At 44.9% G+C, this 22,220-nt stretch overlaps 1 protein-coding gene and 9 non-coding genes across 10 annotated transcripts; 1 reads left to right on the top strand and 9 right to left on the bottom strand.

Moving 5' to 3' along the window:
* Positions 1-150: 150 nt before the first annotated feature.
* LOC125562168 lies at positions 151-272 on the bottom strand. Its single transcript, XR_007307875.1, has one exon. It is a non-coding gene; the product is annotated as a U5 spliceosomal RNA (small nuclear RNA).
* Positions 273-482: 210 nt separating this feature from the next.
* LOC125562254 lies at positions 483-604 on the bottom strand. The gene has a single exon (XR_007307961.1). It is a non-coding gene; the product is annotated as a U5 spliceosomal RNA (small nuclear RNA).
* Positions 605-1,013: 409 nt separating this feature from the next.
* LOC116616049 lies at positions 1,014-1,135 on the bottom strand. Its single transcript, XR_004295161.2, has one exon. It is a non-coding gene; the product is annotated as a U5 spliceosomal RNA (small nuclear RNA).
* A 208-nt stretch (positions 1,136-1,343) lies between these two features.
* On the bottom strand, positions 1,344-1,465 carry LOC116617714. Its single transcript, XR_004295851.2, has one exon. It is a non-coding gene; the product is annotated as a U5 spliceosomal RNA (small nuclear RNA).
* Positions 1,466-1,675: 210 nt separating this feature from the next.
* LOC116617710 lies at positions 1,676-1,797 on the bottom strand. The gene has a single exon (XR_004295847.2). It is a non-coding gene; the product is annotated as a U5 spliceosomal RNA (small nuclear RNA).
* Positions 1,798-2,007: 210 nt separating this feature from the next.
* On the bottom strand, positions 2,008-2,129 carry LOC116617709. Its single transcript, XR_004295846.2, has one exon. It is a non-coding gene; the product is annotated as a U5 spliceosomal RNA (small nuclear RNA).
* Positions 2,130-2,339: 210 nt separating this feature from the next.
* On the bottom strand, positions 2,340-2,461 carry LOC116617708. Its single transcript, XR_004295845.2, has one exon. It is a non-coding gene; the product is annotated as a U5 spliceosomal RNA (small nuclear RNA).
* Positions 2,462-2,671: 210 nt separating this feature from the next.
* On the bottom strand, positions 2,672-2,794 carry LOC116617707. The gene has a single exon (XR_004295844.2). It is a non-coding gene; the product is annotated as a U5 spliceosomal RNA (small nuclear RNA).
* Positions 2,795-3,005: 211 nt separating this feature from the next.
* Positions 3,006-3,128, bottom strand: LOC116617723. Its single transcript, XR_004295859.2, has one exon. It is a non-coding gene; the product is annotated as a U5 spliceosomal RNA (small nuclear RNA).
* Positions 3,129-20,016: 16,888 nt separating this feature from the next.
* Positions 20,017-22,220, top strand: LOC116613350. Its single transcript, XM_048726700.1, has 2 exons — positions 20,017-20,128; positions 20,221-22,220. The coding sequence occupies exon 2, from the start codon at positions 20,292-20,294 to the stop codon at positions 22,218-22,220; it is 1,929 nt and encodes a 642-aa protein (XP_048582657.1). The 5' UTR covers positions 20,017-20,128; positions 20,221-20,291.

The raw sequence follows: 22,220 nt of genomic DNA, 5'->3' as shown, positions 1-22,220 counted from the left end.
CTGCAAAAGTATCTGGGGCGTCATGCGCAAAATACTCTGTCGGTACTTAACATGAGTTGGTGGTTTGCAATCAGCACTAACAAATATAACCTTAAATTAAAGCAAAATTCAGTTGAACCATTTGGGCCGCAATTTTTCATTTAGTGTGTAAGCCCCGCAAAAATGCAGGGCAAATCAAAAATTGAGTGATATACTCATTTCAGTGCTCTCCTCCACGGAAATCTTTAGTAAAAGGCGAAAAATTTACTAGATATGAAGGAAAACCAGAGTGCCCTTCAATGGTTCGAATGGTGCAATCTATATCCCCAAACAAGACTCCATTGCATGTGGGACTGCAAAAGTATCTGGGGCGTCATGCGCAAAATACTCTGTCGGTACTTAACATGAGTTGGTGGTTTGCAATCAGCACTAACAAATATAACCGTAAATTAGAGCAAAATTCAGTTGAACCATTTAGGCCGCAATTTTTCATTTAGTGTGTAAGCCCCGCAAAAATGCAGGGCAAATCAAAAATTGAGTGATATACTCATTTCAGTGCTCTCCTCCACGGAAATCTTTAGTAAAAGGCGAAAGATTTACTCGATATGAAGGAAAACCAGAGTGCCCTTCAATGGTTCGAATGGTGCAATCTATATCCCCAAACAAGACTCCATTGCATGTGGGACTGCAAAAGTATCTGGGGCGTCATGCGCAAAATACTCTGTCGGTACTTAACATGAGTTGGTGGTTTGCAATCAGCACTAACAAATATAACCTTAAATTGAAGCAAAATTCAGTTGAACCATTTGGGCCGCAATTTTTCTTTTAGTGTGTAAGCCCCGCAAAAATGCAGGTCAAATAAAAAAATTAAGTGATATACTCATTTCAGTGCTCTCTGGGGCGTCATACGCAAAATATTCTATCGCTACTTAAACATGAGATGGTGGTTTGCAATCAGTACTAACAATTATAACCTTAAATTGAAACAAAACTCAGTTGTAAAATATGGGCCGCAATTTTTCATTTATTGTGTAAGCCCCGCAAAAATGCAGGGCAAATCAAAAATTGAGTGATATACTCATTTCAGTGCTCTCCTCCACGGAAATCTTTAGAAAAAGGGGAAAGATTTACTCGATATGAATGAAAACCAGAGTGACTTTCAATGGTTCGCATGGTGCAAACTATATCACCAAACAAGACTCCATTGCATGTGGGACTGCAAAAGTATCTGGGGCGTCATGCGCAAAATACTCTGTCGGTACTTAACATGAGTTGGTGGTTTGCAATCAGCACTAACAAATATAACCTTAAATTAAAGCAAAATTCAGTTGAACCATTTGGGCCGCAATTTTTCATTTAGTGTGTGCCCCGCAAAAATGCAGGGCAAATCAAAAATTGAGTGATTTACTCATTTCAGTGCTCTCCTCGACGGAAATCTTTAGTAAAAGGCGAAAGATTTACTCGATATGGAGGAAAACCAGAGTGCCCTTCAATGGTTCGCATGGTGCAATCTATATCCCCAAACAAGACTCCATTGCATGTGGGACTGCAAAAGTATCTGGGGCGTCATGCGCAAAATACTCTGTCGCTACTTAACATGAGTTGGTGGTTTGCAATCAGCACTAACAAATATAACCTTAAATTAAAGCAAAATTCAGTTGAACCATTTGGGCCGCACTTTTTCATTTAGTGTGTAAGCCCCGCAAAAATGCAGGGCAAATCAAAAATTGAGTGATATACTCATTTCAGTGCTCTCCTCCACGGAAATCTTTAGTAAAAGGCGAAAGATTTACTCGATATAAAGGAAAACCAGAGTGCCCTTCAATGGTTCGCATGGTGCAATCTATATCCCCAAACAAGACTCCATTGCATGTGGGAATGCAAAAGTATCTGGGGCGTCATGCGCAAAATACTCTGTCGGTACTTAACATGAGTTGGTGGTTTGCAATCAGCACTAACAAATATAACCTTAAATTAAAGCAAAATTCAGTTGAACCATTTGGGCCTCAATTTTTCATTTAGTGTGTAAGCCCCGCAAAAATGCAGGGCAAATCAAAAATTGAGTGATATACTCATTTCAGTGCTCTCCTCCACGGAAATCTTTAGTAAAAGGCGAAAGATTTACTCGATATGAAGTAAAACCAGAGTGCCCTTCAATGGTTCGCATGGTGCAATCTATATCACCAAACAAGACTCAATTGCATGTGGGACTGCAAAAGTATCTGGGGCGTCATGCGCAAATTACTCTGTCGGTACTTAAAATGAGTTGGTGGTTTGCAATCAGCACTAACAAATATAACCTTAAATTAAAGCAAAATTCAGTTGAACCATTTGGGCCGCAATTTTTCATTTAGTGTGTAAGCCCCGCAAAAATGCAGGGCAAATCAAAAATTGAGTGATATACTCATTTCAGTGCTCTCCTCCACGGAAATCTTTAGTAAAAGGCGAAAGATTTACTCGATATGATGGAAAACCAGAGTGCCCTTAAATGGTTCGCATGGTGCAATCTATATCCCCAAACAAGACTCCATTGCATGTGGGACTGCAAAAGTATCTGGGGCGTCATGCGCAAAATACTCTGTCGCTACTTAACATGAGTTGGTGGTTTGCAATCAGCACTAACAAATATAACCTTAAATTAAAGCAAAATTCAGTTGAACCAGTTGGGCCGCACTTTTTCATTTAGTGTGTAAGCCCCGCAAAAATGCAGGGCAAATCAAAAATTGAGTGATATACTCATTTTAAGTGCTCTCCTCCACGGAAATCTTTAGTAAAAGGCGAAAGATTTACTCGATATGATGGAAAACCAGAGTGCCCTTAAATGGTTCGCATGGTGCAATCTATATCCCCAAACAAGACTCCATTGCATGTGGGACTGCAAAAGTATCTGGGGCGTCATGCGCAAAATACTCTGTCGGTACTTAAACATCAGATGTTGGTTTGCAATAAGTACTAGCCACTATAACCTTAAATTGAAACAAAATTCAGTTGAACCATTTGGGCCGCAATTTCTCATTTATTATGTAAGCCCCGCAAAAATGCAGGGCAAATAAAAAATTGAGTTGATATCCTCATTTCAGTGCTCTTTTCCACGGAAATCTTTATTAAAAGGCGAAAGATTTACTCGATATGAAAGAAAACCAGAGTGACCTTCAATGGGTTGCATGGTGCAATCTACATTCCCAAACAAAAGTCCATTGCATGTGGGCTACAAAAGTATCTTGGGCGTCATGCTCAATACAATCTATAGTCACTTACACATGAGCTGGTGGTTTGCAATCAGTACTAGCCACTATAACCTTAAATTGAAACAAAATTCAGTTGGACCATTTGGGCCGCAATTTCTCATTTATTGTGTAAGCTCCCCAAAAATTATGACGTCATTTAAGGCAATATGGTTATAAATAGCCTACATTTCGAAACCTTTGCATAGAACATGCAAAACCCAAATAAGTCATAATCATGTTGTATTCAAAAAGCGACCGATATTCTTCAAAAAAATTGTCTTTGTGACCTAACGATGACGTCATATAATGATCAATATTTCTGTTTGTGTTATTAGTGACACTGTTTCTATAAATGTGGACTTTAAAAGCACACTAGCATACACACATTGGCACAAGTCGGGCCAAGACGGGACGCTAGCCCGGTCGCAGCTCTAGATCCCACATGGATCTGAGCTGTGGTTTAAAGCACTTCGTTCGAGTCGAAGTCGCCCTGCAGTTTTTTTGCCGATGAGGTTTAACTGAGGCAAACCGGCTATGCCATGCTGACGAGTCCTAAGAAGGACGAAACAGCTGTCCATGGTTGCCGAACTGCACAGGTAATAGACTGTGCTAGCGTCCCGTCTTGGCCCGACTGGTGCCAATGTGTGTATGCTAGTGTGCTTCTAAAGTCCACATTTATGTATACATACTCGCAAGGATAGTTTGGCTATCCGACGGAGTTTTAGACTAGCAAAGGTCGCATGCGTGATCCGCACAATTGGCATCACGCTAGCCCGGTCGCAGCTCTAGATCCCACATGGATCTGAGTTGTGGTTTAAAGCACTTCGTTCGAGTCGAAGTCGACCTGCAGTTTTTTTGCCGATGAGGTTTAACTGAGGCAAACCGGCTATGCCATGCTGACGAGTCCTAAGAAGGACGAAACAGCTGTCCATGGTTGCCGAACTGCACAGGTAATATACTGTGCTAGCGTCCCGTCTTGGCCCGACTGGTGCCAATGTTTGTATGCTAGTGTGCTTCTAAAGTCCACATTTATGTATACATACTCGCAAGGATAGTTTTGCTATCCGACGGAGTTTTAGACTAGCAAAGGTCGCATGCGTGATCCGCACAATTGGCATCACGCTTGCCCGGTCGTAGCTCTAGATCCCACATGGATCTGAGCTGTGGTTTAAAGCACTTCGTTCGAGTCGAAGTCGACCTGCAGTTTTTTTGCCGATGAAGTTTAACTGAGGCAAACCGGCTATGCCTTGCTGACGAGCCCTAAGAAGGACGAAACAGCTGTCCATGGTTGCCGAACTGCACGGGTAATAGACTGTGCTAGCGTCCCATCTTGGCCCGACTGGTGCCAATGTGTGTATGCTAGTGTGCTTCTAAAGTCCACATTTATGTATACATACTCGCAAGGATAGTTTGGCTATCCGACGGAGTTTTAGACTAGCAAAGGTCGCATGCGTGATCCGCACAATTGGCATCACGCTAGCCCGGTCGTAGCTCTAGATCCCACATGGATCTGAGCTGTGGTTTAAAGCACTTTGTTCGAGTCGAAGTCGCCCTGCAGTTTTTTTGCCGATGAAGTTTAACTGAGGCAAACCGGCTATGCCATGCTGACGAGCCCTAAGAAGGACGAAACAGCTGTCCATGGTTGCCGAACTGCACGGGTAATAGACTGTGCTAGCGTCCCGTCTTGGCCCGACTGGTGCCAATGTGTGTATGCTAGTGTGCTTCTAAAGTCCACATTACTGTTTCTATGACAACACCTTTAATATAGCATAAGTTTGCAACTGTACTCTTAATTAAAGAAATAATTTAAATATATTTCCCAAAAATGTTTTTTTCTACTTTTTATTTAAAATAGAGGAATATAAAAAGGATTTTGCCAAATTTAAATGTTAGTTTAAAAAGAAAACAGCGAGTTTTAGCAAATTATGTGACATCAGCATCCGCCATCTTGGATTTAAGGAAAGTTATCTATTTTAATCAATAAAAACTGGGTGGCAAAGTCTGAAGCTATCTTTTGTTATTTCTTCAAGCACTATTTCGAGAAGGTCAAAAATTGACAAAAAAAACACCACCCCTTCCCCCCTAAAATAGAGATGTACATTTTTATTGTGTTTAAAACTTGGTATAAAACGTTTATATGAAATGGATTTAAGTTGAGCACGTCGTATTAATAGTTGATCTTAACGACTTAAAGCGTTTTGCCTAATGTCTCAAAACTTGGTTACTAATGGTTACCAGGGTACACATATCAAAATTTTGTTTACACCAAACTGATTCCAGATAAATTTTAGGAAAAGTCATCAAATTTCAATGCTCTAGCCTATCAAATTTCAATGCTCTAGCCTATCAAATTTCAATGCTGTAGCCTATCAAATTTCAATGCTGTAGCCTAAAATTATTACAGATCAAAGGTGCTGGGGGCTTCAAAAGCCCCCCCCCCCCGGTCTGAATAGGGTAAGTGTGAAAAAGATGCTCAATCTTATAGTCTGTACACACAACGAAAAGCGTCGGAATAAAAGAAACCCCAATCGCTTCTTGTTTCACAACAAACTAGAATTGTGTTTATTTACAAACATGTTGTTTTCTTGGGTTGTTTAAGAGAAGAAAAATCTACCACTCATTTAGAATTTTCAAGACCTTTGAGCTGTTGAGCGGGAGGCCGGGGCCCACGCGATGCGAGACTCCGCGACTTCGTAGTGTGACAAAATGCTCGAAATAGACTGTACACAGAACGGTAAGCGGAATTGTAACAATGATAAAAAAAAAACAAATAAAAAACGATTGCTTCTTGTTTCTAAACAAGGAAAAGACTGTGCTTATTTAATTTTATTTAAAAGGTGTAATTTGCTTGGATGATTTAAGAGAATAACAAATACAGGTAATTTTCAATACCATAGCATTTAAAAGACCTTGAGCGTGAGAGCGGGCCTCACGCGAAACATCTTTCTAAGGAAATGCTGGGGTTTTAGCTGTGAACAGAGACGAAGAGGGTAAATAAAAAGGCACATTAGAATGTGTAATTTTCCTTTTTTTTTCACAGAAGATTAGCAACTTTTGGACTATAATATCAAATTTGTTTCACCGGCTTACTCGAATGTGCACAACACATACCGAAAGTAGCGTTGTTCAACTGTACACAGGCAAGGGGAAAGTTTTTATTTCAAAGACATCAATACATCGATAAATGTTTCCCCTATCTAAAACAAGATAGAAGGTCATTTGTTCATCAAGGTTGCATCTTCTCGCATTAAAAAAAATAAAAGCTACCGCTCATTTAGCACCGCTCATTTAGCTCACGTAGGACCTTGAGCGGCTACCCCTCATTTTGCCACAGCGTTTAACCACAGGGAGCCCACTCAACTTAGCGCATTGTTTATTTAGCATTGGACTTCGTTTATGAATATCAATAAGGTCACGAAGTTCTCAATAAAACTTCTTCCAAAGACATATGTCTTACTCTTTATTACATCCATTCATGTTTGGAACACTTATTTTATACCCCTGCGTCTAAGGCTGTCCCAAAGATGCCCCAAATTTCTTAAAAAGATGCTCCAAAAATACTTAAAAGTTGCCAAAAGTTGCTCCAAAAATTTTAAAAAATTCCCACAAAGTTGCCACAAATTTGCAAAAGTTGCCAAAAAGATGCTCAAAAAAGGGAATACGAATTATCGAAAAATTGTCCCAAGTGTAAAAATTTGCCAACAAATTTACTACATTTTTCAAAGTTGCTGAGAGATGGCTGCTTATTAATTCTTTTCAACATCAAAAAAAACATTGTTGGACATTTAATGTAAATATGTAATATGAAATGTAATATGTATATAAATTATGATGCAATAAAAGAGGCATCATGAAAAAACGAAACGACTTGGTTCACAGTGCAACTTAAAGAAAGAGTTGTCCATGTGAGTTTTATAACAACATGGCTGATAGCCAAAGCACATGCAGGCTAGTGAGGCAACACTCCCTTGTTGCCATTATATCAGAGCATCACAGGCATTTCAAACTCGCTTGTTGTCATTATATCTGAGCATCACAGACACTTCAAGTGTCTCCTCTAGTGCACTGTTCTGCTGTCGGCTAAAAGCATTTTGTAGGAGACTGAATACTCTCTCTGCCGCTGCCGAGCTTGGTTGGATAAGTAAGATCTTCTTCGTAGCTGCTGACCAGTTAGAAAGAGTATCCACATGATCTGCCCACCAAGATACTTTCTCTTCCTCTGTGGTGCAAACTACTCCATCTGCAGCGCCCAAGTAGCTTGGTAACTCTTCAACCAGAGAATCAACCTCATCATTGGAGAAAAATCCAAACTCCTGCAGCTCCTCCACAGATGCTGCATTTGGGTGCAGTTCCTGTACCTTCACAGGGCAACACATGCGTGCTGCCTTGAAGGCACGCACGGTAGAACGAAATTCTACACTAAATTTCCTTTGAAAATATTAAAAACCTGGAGCAATGCAGGCCTTTGCCTTTACAACCGGCTCGTTGTAGATACCAGGATCATTATTTGCCTGCTGCTTTGCTTTGGCCTCAACATTCCGGTATGCCTCGATGGCAATAGCATGGGCTACTGTAGACAGGGGCTCATAACAAGAAAATACAAGGGGCCCATCTCCTTCTAGATAATAGGTGGCAGAAACGAAATGCTTGCCTGCATCAGCCAACTCCATTTCTAGGTCACGTGTAGTCTCAGGATCATCGAACACCTCCAGCAGCTTGGCTCTGCACATGGGTGAGAGGTGGTCATTCTCTCTCAAGAAGGGCTCAACATCTCCATAGTACTGGGTAACCAAATCAAGCACTTCATAATTACTCCACCATCTTGTCTCTGATCTCAGCTTCATAGAAGTCCCTGTTCTTGTCTTCCAAGCTAGTCTGACTGCCGGGCTGTGGGAAAACATTGTGTTCCAGTATCTAGAAAATGTCTCTAGCATTGTAAACTCAAAATGTTTCCCAGCATTATCAATGGTATGTGAAAAGCACTTCACATTAAAAACATGATGCTGATTATGATGTTCTCCATTGAGGCTGCGAGCTAAAACTTCAATCTTGACAAGCCGCTGCTGGACTTTATATTGCTGATCAACATATCTTAATAAGATAGCTAGGGCCTCGCCAAGTCTTGTACTCCCATCAAAGATAACAGAGAACCTATTTCAGGCCGAGATTTCAGTCTTTATCAGCATCTTCTCTTTCTCTGATATTAAAGGGATGAACTCTGACAGATGGGATCGAGTGGTCAATCGATGGCCATACTTTTCAAGGAAAGGTCTAAGAACATCAACTTTTGCAAGAGGAATCCCAGCTTTTAGCATTATCTCTACCAGCTCGTAGCGATAGAGGCGCATTTCCTCTGGAAGAGTGGAACCTTGAATGTTGCTATGTTTGGACAAAAGTGTCTTAATGTTCTGATCCTTCGCTTTGTCCTTCTCAAGAATAGCTTTAGCCCTTAGATGCTTTTGCGAAGTAACATGCTTTACAGGCTTCGCACCTAAGTTTTCCAGATTGAGCAACCAAATGTTCATTTTGGAATTCCTTAACTCTCTGCCAAGTCGGCACTTCAGGCCCTGACGCCACGGACAGTCTTCTTCCCAGCAAGGTTGTCTGGGTGTTTTCTTTCTCGAGAAATTGTTGCTTTCTGAGGTGTACTTAGCTTAGTTCCAGCTGTTCCAGCTAGAGGGTTGGATTCTATAATAAGTTCATCGTCACTCGAGGATTCCGCCATTTTGAATAATCATAGTGAAGAACGCTGACCATCAAAACTGCATGCTTGCCAAACCACAAGTTAACCAATGACCATAAATGATTACCAGATTTATGAATGAGGTAAAAAGCTAAAAAAACGCAAATAGTTCGATACCAAGAACAAGAAAAAAAGCAAAAAAAAAATGCACATTTGGTGTGAATATATCCCTTAAAACCGAAAAAAAACAGCATAGTTGCTTTCATTTTAAAAAGATGCCCGGAAAAGGAAAAGTTGTCGCAAATCCTAAAAGTTGCTCAAAAGTTGCCGAGCATCTTTGGGACAGCCTTACTTGCGTCGAAGTTTTGCAAAACCCGAACATGAATGGTTGCAATAAAGAGTAAGACATATGTATTTGGAAGGAGTTTTATTGAGAACTTCTTGACCTAATTAATATTCATAAACGAAGTTCAAAGCACATGCTAAATAAATAATGCGCTGAGTTGAGTGGGCTCCCTGTGGTTTAACTATGCAGAAATTGATCGACGCAACTTTGGCCATATCGCGAGCAGAAATAAAAACAGTTGCCTTTTATGCCTGGGCTACCACTGGTACCAGTTATAAAGGTATTTTAGGAAGAAAACAAAACTTATCTAAAGAAAGCATGTGTTCTAAGAGATTAACCAGAAGCCTCTAAAAGCTCTAGCGGCCAAGTAGCTTATTCATAATACCATAGCGATTTAGTACAGAAGTTAGTTTTCACTCAAATTACTTTAATAGATTAAGCAATTTAGTTAAATACCTTTAGTTCATTCTTTTGTATTCAGATCACATCAAGATTAGGAGCTGGAGCTGTCTCTAACTTACTAAAGTAGTCAGCAATAAAATCGCCAATTAGGCCTTGATTCTGCACAAATACATAAATCGTAGATTTGAAAGTCTAAATTCCAAGATGGCGACTACCCCAGCTTGCCCTCTAGCGAATTGCAATGAGGTCATAGGCTTGTATACTTCGTGTAAGGAAAATGCCTCGGTATGATCATAGTGAGTACAAAAAGTGCACATTGCAGATTTCTCGGGTCCACAAAAAAACAACAGTTGCATTTTATGACTGAGCTACCACAGGTATCCCAGTAAATATTATCTGAACAAGATAAAATTATCGCTGACAACCGTGGCCGTTGTTGGATTGCATGACAGCGGTAGAATCTTGAAGAAAGAGTTTCGTGGCTTTCTTTGTGAGATGACTGGCAAAACTTGAACCTTGAATGTTTTGATATATGTTTTTTACCCTTTTATGAGAACTGAACTTTTGCGTTCCTTTACTGTGTTGTCAAATGTGGCTCTCGGGCCCTGAGTAAAGTCGACTACAACTTTCGATACACGAAACAAATGAAGTCTGCCTTGATTGTTATGGAAACGCAGATGATTGACGCCCACGAACTAACCAAACTCACCGTTAGAATGTCAAGGCGAAGGGTCGCGATGTATTGAGAATCGCAATAAATAATTCAACACATTACGCAGTATAGAAGGTGGACTTTTAGAAACTCAATGACGAGACGCAAACGGCTTTAAATGTAAGTACCCGAAAGGAATGCGTTGTAATCCTTTTACAGTTTGCCTTAGTGTAATCCGCGCTGTCGTCAACGTTGACACATTGATTCCATAAAACAATAAAAGAAAAGAATCGGCACATTTTGAAACTTTGAGAACATATTAAGAAGCGCTCCGCTAATCCATTCAAGATGAAATGCAATACTCAAAAAAAAGATTTTTTAATAATTTGTCTATAGACTTATATTTGTCTCCTGATTACAAAACTGTGCTTCTTTTTAAAACCGAACAAATATTAAATATTTTATGAATTTTTTTTTATTTTTCTCGGCTTGACCCCGAAAAACACTACAAAATTTGAACCAAGTATCGCTACCTGCAGCGCGAAAAATAAACAGCGCAGAAACACAACAACACCACAGGAGGCAACCAGAATACATGCTCTCAATATTATTTTAATCTCGGCTTAATCCAGTTAAAATAGAATATTTGACAGATTTTCTCAAATATAGCCTCGCATCCATCATTTTGCACGATCGTTAAACCGACAAATTGAGGCCTTAAAAGTCGCATCTGGTACATTGCTCTATCAAAAATGGTCATTTTTCCTGAAAAGATAGTCACTTACTTGCCTAGAATCTGAAATAAAATTTTTGGGATAATAAAATCCGGAGCGCTGAGAGCGCCAAAAAGATACAACACTTCACAGGTATTTGACCTTTCAAACTTGGGCTAACTGTGACACCAACTGCTGAATTCGCAGGGAAATTTGGCTTTTGCCGACTCTCCCACCTCGAAACGCTGGAATCTTTCGACCTCTGTTTTCCCTTAACTTGTTATAAAACAACAAACGAATATATGATGATGATGTCATAGCTTATTTTTATATTCTCCCCTCCCCCTCTCATTATGCTTTTTTGTTATTAAGGGGTTAAAAGTGTTTTTTTTTTTAAATAAAATAATTGTCACGGTAGCCTGTGTATCGGAAGACGTCATACTGATGATGTCATGGCTTATTTTTACCCACCCCTCCCATCTCTTTTTGGTTTTTTTGTCATAAATGTTATTATAAACAGTATTAAGGGTTAGAAGTGTTTTTTAAAAATATAATAATGGTTACGGGATCCCTGTGTATCGATGAGGTCATCAGGAACGCCACTGATTGGGTTAAGTAGTTTTATTTGTCCAATTAGAGGGATAGAAAAAACGATGAAAAATAAAATGATCGGTTTATTTTTTAGAAAAAAGTATTTTTTGCTTACTAGAATTCAAGCTTTTTGATTGGATAAGAGTTCTATAAAAGAGGTTGCATTTTCACTCGCATTTCAGTTTGTTCTTGGCGAACTTCGCAATGGCTTATGATAGTGATGATGATGAGTGGCTTACCAAATTGTTAGAAGTGTTACCTGACCCCGAAGAAGAAGGAGAGACTGAACGACTTCCTCCTGATTTTTTTGACGATGATCTCGCTGAGTCGGACTTACCTCAATTTAGCCCCTATGACGAATTGTTTGACTATTATTTCACTCCAGAGAGGGAGGGTGAGGAGATTTCGTTTGAAGATCCTTTTTTGAGCGAACCTGGTCCTTCCGGGGTGCAACAAGAAGGCCGTGGAATGAAACGCTCTCATGATAGTGATGATGAGGAAGAGGAGAAGGATGATGTTACGTATGATTTACGTCAAGTGACTACTCGACATTCTACCAAAATGCGTATTGACTGTACCGATTACGAACTGTCGGTAGATTTACCTACTCGTGGTACTATCGAGGGAGCTTTGGAGGATGTGGAGCGGGTGCTAGACCGTGTCCTCGACGATACGCTACGCGGGGTGCAAAAGCACGATTACGCACGCCTTACTCTATACGCCCCTGCTATCAAGAATCCCATTGCTTTGCCGTTTATGCGCCGTCATCAACTTACCCCTCAGCGCATTATGGGAGTCGTTGAGACCGTGGTGCAATCGAACGAGCAGTTTGTGGTGCAAGGTAATTTCCATCTCCATGTCGTACGCACTCAAATGCCTTATGGGGCTGGGAAACAGGTAAAGTCTAAGAAGAATTCCTCCACCCTGGATACTGGAGATTTAGAGACATGGCTTTTGGGAACAAAGAACATCACCCGCGTTAGGAATCATGACGAACTGTGCGCGGCTCGAGCTATCGTGATCGGAATGGCTTATTTCACTATGGATCCTGACTATGTTAAGTTGTACAACCCAAAAGATGGAGGTACTAGACTCTCCTTGCAGACGGAGCGCGCTCGAGCACTGCACCGCGATGCGGGAGTCCCTGAGGACCGTCTTTACGAGATCCAGCAATTCCAGCGCTATCTGGGTGAACGCAACTTCGAGCTTAACGTGGTGTCGAGGGAACACGCGAACACGGTGATCTATTCTGGAAACTTACCTGCACCCGAGTACAGGCTATAACTCTACTACGCCAAGCAACATTTTGATTATATCAATAGCATGCCGGGGATGCTTGGTCGATGTTATTATTGTACGAGCTGTCAAAAGGGGTACGATCGAAGAAATCACAAGTGTAACAACATGTGCTATGGGTGTGGTGAGCAAGAGTGTCCCCTCTTGGTTCCACCCGCCAAACAAGACCATCGTTGGGAGTGGCAGTATTGTGAGTGTCACCGGTACTTTCGCACGCAGACGTGTTTCGAGAACCACCGACGTGTCAAGCCTCGAGGAACCAAGAAGCGTGGTGGTGGTGGTGAACCCCAGGTCTCTTGGTCGTATTGCCAACGGTACCACAAGTGCGAGAGGTGTGGTAAACGCGTCGATATGATGGATAGAAAGGAAGGAGACCATGTGTGTGGAGAGTACAAGTGCTCCGTGTGCAAGGAAGTGGTCCCACCCGATCATTTGTGTTACGTGACGGTGGGTGAAGATGCTTTACCGAAGAAGAACAGCACTGACGATGATGATGACGATTCGATGCGCTTGATCATCTTTGATTTCGAGGCCATGCCTCTGGAAGCCAAGTATACTGTGAATTTTGTCGGGGTGCAGAAACTGTGTGAGACCTGCAAGGGGTGGTCTATGGATCGCCTTGAGTGCGAGACGTATGGACTTCGCAAACGCAGTTTTACACCGGTACAAGCGTTTTGCGATTGGCTGTTCGATGGGAGTACTGCTGGCTACACGTGTTTGGCTCACAATTTAGGTTACGACTCCTATTTCATCCTCGAATACCTTTTTACGAATGGCTTTAAACCCGAAGTGATTTTCACCGGAGGAAAGGTGATGTACCTGAACATCAAGCCGCTGCGGATCGACATGAAGTGCACCCTGAACTTTCTGCAGATGCCTTTGAGCAAGCTCCCCAAATTTTGATCACGTAACCCAAAAGGGAACGTTTCCTCATTTTTTCAATACCCCCGAGCACCAAGACTACGTGGGGCCCATGCCCGACTTGAGCTGTTACGACCTTCAAGGGATGAAAGAAGAAGATGCCCGCACCCTACGTGCCTGGCACCAAGCCGGTGGCTCGTGGCGCCGTGTTTAACTTACAAGAGGATCTCGCTTCGTACTGTCATCTGGACGTTGAGGCGCTCAAGAGAGCAGTACTCGCTTTTGACGAGCTCATCATGGCCGCTGCAGGTCTTCACCCGTTTCAAGTGGCCATCACCATTGCCTCGTTGTCCAGCCGTATACTGCGCACCAAGTTTCTGGAGGAGAAGACTATTGGACTGATACACACGCGCGGGTACCGTGGCCACGACGTGCAATCTCTGAAAGCGTTGTAGTGGCTGAAGTACATCGAACATCGCGAGGGAGAAGGAGTGTTTATTCAGCATGCCGGGAACCGTGGCGAAGTGCGCTTGGCAGGCCGGATCAAGGTGGACGGGTACGCCGAGTCTACCAGCACGGTGTATCAGTACCACAGGTGTTTCTACCACGGTTGCACCACGTGTTTCCAACCTCATACCGTCAACACTTTGACGAACACCACGATGCAAGAGCTTCGCGAACATACGCGTGCGGTGGAGTTGCGTCTCAAAGCCCAGGGTTACAGTGTGGGAGTGCCAGTTTGACGCGCAACTCAACACCCACCCCGAACTGCGAGCTCTCGTGGGGGATGTCGAGCACGGAACCTCTAGAAGCTCCTGCTTTTATTTTTTCGGAGGAAGGACCAACGCGATTCGACTGCATTGCAAAGTAAACGTGGAGCAGGGTGAAGAAATTCACTATTATGACTTTACGTCGTTGTACCCGTTGGTTAATGCCATGTGCGAGTACCCCGTGGGGCACCCCGACGCGATCCTTACCAAGAATTTCGAAGAAGATCTTCACGCGTACAAGGGACTGCTGAAGCTACGTGTTTTACCGCCTCGCGACCTATTCTTCCGCGTCCTCCCTGTCCGTGTCAACGACAAGTTGATGTTCCCTCTGTGTCACCGGTGTGCCCAAGAGGAGGAGCAAGGTTCGTGCACGCATTCGGACGAGGAGCGGGCGTTCACGGGAACGTGGGCCCACCCCGGGATTTACAAAGCTCTAGAGAAAGGCTATCGCGTGATCCGTGTGTACGAGGTGTGGCATTGGGAGCGCTGGGCACGGTTGTTTGAAGAGTACATCAAGACCTTTTTGAAGTACAAACAAGAAGCGTCGGGCTGGTGCACCACCGACGCCGACAAGATTCAGTACATCGACGATTACGAACGTCACCAAGGCGTTTGTATGGATCCTAGCAAGATCGAGAAGAAGCCAGGTCTCCGCTCCGTGGCAAAGATGGGCCTGAATTGTATGTGGGGAAAGTTTGGTGAGCAGCCCAACCCCCAACGTACCGAGTACGTGGACGACCCCAAAGCCTACTTTGCTCTGCTTAACAACGACAATATCGAGCAGAATGATGTGCTCATCGTGAACAACGGCCTCATTCATGTTCACTACAGGCTTACGTAAAAGTTTCAAGAATTGAAACCACACACCAACGTGGTGATTGCTGCCTTCACCACGGCGTACGCGCGCCTCAAGTTGTACGATGTGCTGGATGGGTTAGGGGAACGCTGTCTGTATCATGACACGAATAGCGTCATTTTCTTACATCGCCCTAGAGAGTGGAAACCACCCTGTGGAGACTATTTAGGTGACCTGACGAGCAAGTTGGAGCCAGGAGACTTTATCGATCGTTATTCGTCCACGGTACCCAAGAGTTACGGGTAGACCACGCTACAGGGTCATTCTAAGTGTAAAGTGAAGGGACTTCACATCAACCTTCGTACGGCTGATATCGTGAAGCTGACCAGCATGTTGGAACTCTTGAGCGTTGAAGGCGCGGTTGCGGAAGAGCGTCACGTTACTCTCCCTTACACCATTCAGCGCAATGTGCACGACAGACCTCTACACACGGTGCAAGCGCACAAGACATTTCGTGTCGTGTATAACAAACGGGTGCGACGGGGCATGCGCACTTACCCTTATGGTTATTTTAAGTTGTAAAATTAAAGAGAGATGTAGATAAATAAAAGCCTTTTTTTCTGTGGTAGTAGGTTGTTTTTTTGTATATAAATAAGGTGAGGGTGGTAGGGAAAGGAATCACTTGTAGCATGGGTTGCTTTGGTGCGGATCCTCTTCAGCCGCGTTTCGATTGTCGCACGGTGTGGGAACGTTTACGGTGTCTCTTTGCGTGTTGTGGGGGTCGAATCGAAATTCATGCATCGCAACTCGATGGCACCCCAGCCCCAGCCCCATCCCCTCCCACACCCACACCCACCATCATCCGTGTGCGAAAAAAAGAGTATGAAGAAGAGGAAGAAGACGATGACTCAGAAGACAATCGATCGTCTTCTTCGCCCAATTTATTACGATCCGAATCATCCAGCAGCCTTGGGGGGAGTGGACAAATTAGTCCAAGCGGTACGTTCTCAAGGAGTGCGTCGTGCCCAAGTGAATTTGTGGCTTCGGAGCCAGCCCGCCTACACGCTCCATAAACCGTACCGTCGTCGCTACCCACGCCAACGGGTAGTGGTGAATGGTATGGACGAACAATGGCAAGCGGATCTGTGTGACATGCAGGCGTTACGATCGTACAATGACGGGTACAACTACTTACTCACCGTGATTCACGGTGGACAAGACGGGCAAACGGCTCGTCGAGGCGTTTGAGTTGATTTTCAAGAGTGGACGCCAGCTAGAAAAACTACAAACGGACGATGGTACCGAGTTCAAGAATCGAATCTTCCAAGCGTTTCTCAACTCCAAAGGGATCCAACACTTTTCCACCCGAAGCGAATTGAAAGCTTCTGTGGTAGAACGATTCAATCGCACTCTCAAGACCTGGATGTGGCGATGGTTTACCCACAAGGAGACACGCCGTTACGTGGACGTGTTACCGCAATTGGTGCACAATTACAATCACTCGTACCACCGTAGCATCCGACGTGCTCCTGCGGATGTGGTCACGTACGACGATGCTCAGGAGGTGTGGGCTATTATGTACGGGAAAAAAAGACCGGGAGACCCAAAGAAGAAGAAAAAGGGGGTACCATCCAAATTTAACGTGGGGAATAGGGTACGGATCAGTAAAGTCAAACACGTCTTTGCCAAAGGATACATTCCCAATTGGACCGAAGAAGTGTTTACGGTGGGTCAGCGGTACAACAACACGAATCAGAAGAACCACGCGTACCGACTTCGCGAATACGATGGAACGTGGTTAGAGGGGCGGTTTACGAACCCGAACTGCAACACGTCAGTCTCGACGAGCAACGGGATCTGTTCCGCATCGAACGGGTGATCAGGACGCTAGGGAAGGGTCGGAGCGAGGAGTATTTTGTGCAATGGCGTGGATGGCCTGACAAGTACAACAGTTGGGGGTCTGCCCAACAAGTGCATAAAATCTTATGATCGACGTGGCCTGCACCCAGTTGTTTCATGCACCATGACAGACCAACATCATTTCCACGTGACGTTACCCAGCAATGCCATTCAAGGCGCCTTACCCGGCAATACCATTAACAATTTTTCCATACGTACGCCAAAGACACTGGATTTGCGCGAGGGGCAGTGGCCTTGGTGTAGTTGATTTACCCTCACACGTGGACAAAGTTCCTACCACGTGATCATAATATCTGGATCTACCATCAAGTACCCGAAGCAAGTTGGCTACAGGCTAACAAAGATAACCCCAACGCACGCGTCCCCGACTAAAAAATTAATAACAAATGAACTTATATCAAACCGGATGACTTCAAAGTCCCGAAATGGCACGAAGTTGCCTTCAATCTCAAGAAGGCTATCGATCAATTCAACAAGGATCGAGCAACAGTGATACAGCAACTTGGTCAAAGGCACAAGGATGTGGACGTGACGATAGCTACTACATCAAAAAAGACCACCATCAAGATCGGGGAGAACGTTCAACTCCTCCTACGTCCACGGATGGGTTTCGGGGGAATGGATCATGCAATTGCATCCTGATGATGGTATTCTTCCACCCGACTATCACTTTGGCCAAGCTGAAATACATAAAGTTCTGTTGAGTTGGGTGCCCTTAAGCTACGACGACCTGAGCCAATTCGCAGGCTCCGAGGATTTCGTATTACTACTAGTTCGTCCCTTTACCTCCAAGGAGACTGATATGGCCATCGAAGAACTGCACCCCTTTCAAGACATCTACGTGTACTCGAACATGTCCGAGGGCAATCTCGTCATGGGAAGCAAGTGCTGTCGCCTGAAGGAAACTATGGTGAAGCTGTGGAGCGACATTTTATAAATCCTTATTATTTTCCGATTCGCAGATGATTAACATGATTCACCTCAATATAACCGACGATATGGGAGAACCCATCTCATTTCAGTCTGGTGCCGTCGTGGGAACATTACACTTTCGACGCGTTCGATTCGCCTGAGGGGGGATGGCTGCCCGCCGAGAATTTACTCTCACCTTATCCAGCTCAGACAGAGAAGACGCAACTACCAGTGAGGTTGGGGATTTCCTAGTGTGTCCTCCACAAAGGATAGATTTACGCTACGGGGACTGGGAAGTGGGACTTTCCTCGATCATCTACCAACCCAACTATGATATCTGGATCATGTGCAAGCATCTAGACCACCAAGTCAAATCCTTCACCGCCCGTGCCCTACTACTACCATACCACCTTCGACGATGAACGATTGGCCTCAATTGTCCAAAAACGTTCAACTAACAGTCAACGACTTTAACGCGTCCAGATACGATACAAGACAAGCATTACAGCAAAATTATCTGGATCTAGACATGATACTCGATGAATGCAACGAAAAGGTGCTATTCAGAGTGGGAAGAGGTAATCGAGTGCTGATGCGCCCACGATTGGCTGCAGGGATTGGATATGACAACAGAAGACTCTCCGATCCAGGACCCTTCTACCCCACACTGCTGGAAAATATCGTGATTCGAGGCATCCTTCCCCCGGATTACCCCATCACTGAAAGAGAAACCTACAAAGATAAGCCACCGAATCCACCGGAAATCCCTGCAAGACCGCTGCCCCACTGGATTGTATTTGATTGTTCTCTTACTCAATGGCCAGACAATACTGACACTCGCATGTTCCCCTCCAGTAAGCACCCTAAACCCTTCATTTTTCGTCTACCCTTTCAAAACATGTACGTGTACTCAAACATCACAGAAGACAACTTCATCTTGGGGAGTAACGCCCGCAATGTGTTGCGCGTGATTGTGGCCCAAGGTGAACCTGGAGGAAGTGCTGTAGAACGGAATTTTGAACGCCCGTTCTATTTCCCTGTACGCCTACAGCTCATCGAGCAGATTCACATCTATATAAACGACGATACGGGTAGAACAGTGCCGTTTTCATCGGGTAGCATCAAGGTGACACTTCATTTTCGGCGTACATCATCATCATCATGAAGGGAGGAAACGTTCCTGTTGAAAAACTTTTAGGTGTATTTGGAAAGACTGTGGCGGAGATGTACTTGCCCGATGACCAGACAGTGGGGTCTGGACAAGAAGGGAGTGGCCAACCGAATCTTGGACACCCTACACCGTTTATTGGAAGTTGGAACCAACGTGGTCTAGGAGATGATGCATTCGTAGGCGGCCCCATTGAAATACCACAACAAGGATGGGGAAATGGACGAGATCCAACGTTCATCGGACACCCTGTTGTCTTACAAAGTGGGCGTGGCATCGGTTGTGCTTCATACCAGGGAGTCCAACGTATTCATTCGTAAGTCCATGGGACCTCCCATTGACATTCCTAATGGCATCCCCATCACTCATTCTTCCTTTAAAAGCATCAAACCATACACCAAGAAACAAGCACCCGAATTGGTGAAGTTCCTACCAAAGACCGTTCCTATAGGAACAACCATTAAAATGGGTGTTGGTGGAAGAAAGAGTACCCGTCCTCGACCTCCTCGCCGTCGTAAAGTTACCCCATAGTATCCTCGTCCTCGTCGTCGTCGCAGCCCTGATATCTTTGACTAGACAAAAAGATAAAAGTCCTCATCGAACACGTACCATTCTCAGTTAGCAGTTATCCTTGGCACGAAGAAGAGCTCTCTCTCTCTCTCTCACTCTATCATCATTATCATCATCATCATCATCATCATCATCATCATTGAAGAGTGTGTGACGCTGGCCGCTAGGGCCTAGGTCTTATGTAAGACCGCTGACCGGCTCAGAAGAGAGCAGCCGGCCATCTTGTTTTGAACATTATTCATGTAAGTCCTACGCGTTCATTTGTTATATCCTAGTTACCGTTATTTGTAATCCTCAGTTTAATTATAATCCTTGATTTATTGTATTGCCATAGGACTTCCTCATCTTTGTCAATAAAACCAATTGAACATCGAGGAGTATTTTCTTCATGAGGAAGTCATTATCATGGTGATCGTCGAATGTTCGGTACCCAACTGTGACTTCAAAACACAGGATGTCTCTGATGCAATCGCCGTAGCGTTACTAAATAACCACGGCCTCGCACATCAAGCACTACCTCCCGCTCCTACTGCCCCACCGCCGGCCCGAGGCCCGAAACTCGACCGACCCAAAGTGGACATAGGGATCTCTATCGAGGAATGGAACATATTCATGCGCCGATGGGGGGTTTTCCGTTCTGGATCTGGCATCACTGACGCCCAGGCGCCTTTCCAACTGTTCCAGTGTGCCGGCCCTGACCTCGGGGACAGCCTACTGAAAGCCAACCCAGGAGCCACCTCGTTGCCCTTGCAAGATTTGACCGCAGCCATGCGCTCGCTAGCTGTCATTCCTATCGCTACATGTGTCCTCCGTACCGAGCTGCTCCAGTTAAAACAGGAACGGGACGAAACCTTTCGTGCATTCGCAGCCAGGGTGCGGGGAAAAGCGGAAACGTGCGCATACACAGCAGCATGTGCGTGTGGCCAACCCGTTGACTACACCGACCACATCATACGCGACGTCCTTTTAAATGGCATTTACGACTCAGACATAAGGCGTGAGACTCTGGGCATTACAGATATCTTGACCAACCCAATTAATGACGTCATTGCCTCGGTGGAGAGTAAAGAGATGGCTCGCAACGCCCTACCGTCTTCAACCCTGTCCGCGATGTCGTCCTTCCAGCGTAACAAAAACACGCCACCCTCAGACCAGTCACCAAGCGCAGCAGAGAAATCACGACAGGCCTCCTGTCCTGATTGTAAAGTGTCATTTCACGTCTTCTCAGAAGGATCTCGGGGCTGGAATTCCAAACCTCATCAGGTATGCATCGATTGCTACAGAGCCCGTAGGCGCAAAAGGCGACAACCAGCCAAAAGTCAACAGTCCGCCATCGAGTCAGGCCCGATCTCCCAGATCGCATCTCTACAATCCGGAGCCGTACCTCGCTCTCGTGGTAGACCACAGAACGAGCCCGCCAAACTGGATCACCATATCTTCACCAAGGGGGAGTGGCGACGAGCTCAACTCCGTGATCATCCGCGGACAAACATCACTATATCGCTCGATACTCCATCAGCTTCGGGAGCCACTTCCCGTCCTCGCGATCACCTCGTAGCTCAGATATCAGCCGTGGCCGACACTGGTGCCCAGTCCGACCTTTGGTCTCTAGAGGAGTTCCTTGCATGCGGCTTCTCGCGCGATGAACTGCAACCGGTCAACCTCAGCTTGTCGGCCGCCAACCGGTCTCCAATAGCCATCGACGGTGCTTTCTTCGCTAAACTCTCCACAGCTCCTCCCAACGGTGAGGCCACGTGCTGCCGTTCCATGGTGTACGTGAGCAGCTCAGTCCGAGCTATGTACCTCTCCTATGAGTCCCTCCTCAACCTCGGTCTCCTATCTACGGACTTCCCGACGAACCCGGTTGGAAGACACGACGGCCGCCGACCTACCCCCCATGGCCGCAGCATACCAGAGCCGCACTCATCCATCAACGCCACCCGTTCCATCAACGGCGGCTGCACAGCACCAAACACCCCTTCTGATCCGACCTGTCATTGTCCCCAGCGCACGGTGCCACCACAACGTCCGTCGGAACTGCCATTCCCCTGCACCCCGGAGAACAATGGCCGCATGAAAGACTGGCTCCTCGAGAGGTATGCCTCCTCGACGTTCAACACCTGCCCCCATCGTGCGCTCCCGTGCATGGACGGACCACCCATCGAGATACATGTAGACCCAGCAGCCACACCCAGAGCTTGCCACACCCCGGCCACCATTCCTCTTCACTGGCAGCAAAAGGTATACGACGACCTTCTCCGGGACGAGGCCCTTGGTGTCATCGAACGAGTGCCTTACGGGGAACCTGTCACATGGCTCCACCGCAGGTACTGA

Source organism: Nematostella vectensis, chromosome 4, assembly GCF_932526225.1.
Source record: "Nematostella vectensis chromosome 4, jaNemVect1.1, whole genome shotgun sequence".
Lineage (NCBI taxonomy): Eukaryota > Metazoa > Cnidaria > Anthozoa > Actiniaria > Edwardsiidae > Nematostella > Nematostella vectensis.
This window is presented reverse-complemented; position numbering and strand designations above follow the sequence as displayed.

Bases quoted from the DNA above. Each gene is read 5' to 3' on its own strand.
- LOC116613350 (XM_048726700.1), top strand. From the start codon at position 20,292: ATGGTGATCGTCGAATGTTCGGTACCCAACTGTGACTTCAAAACACAG.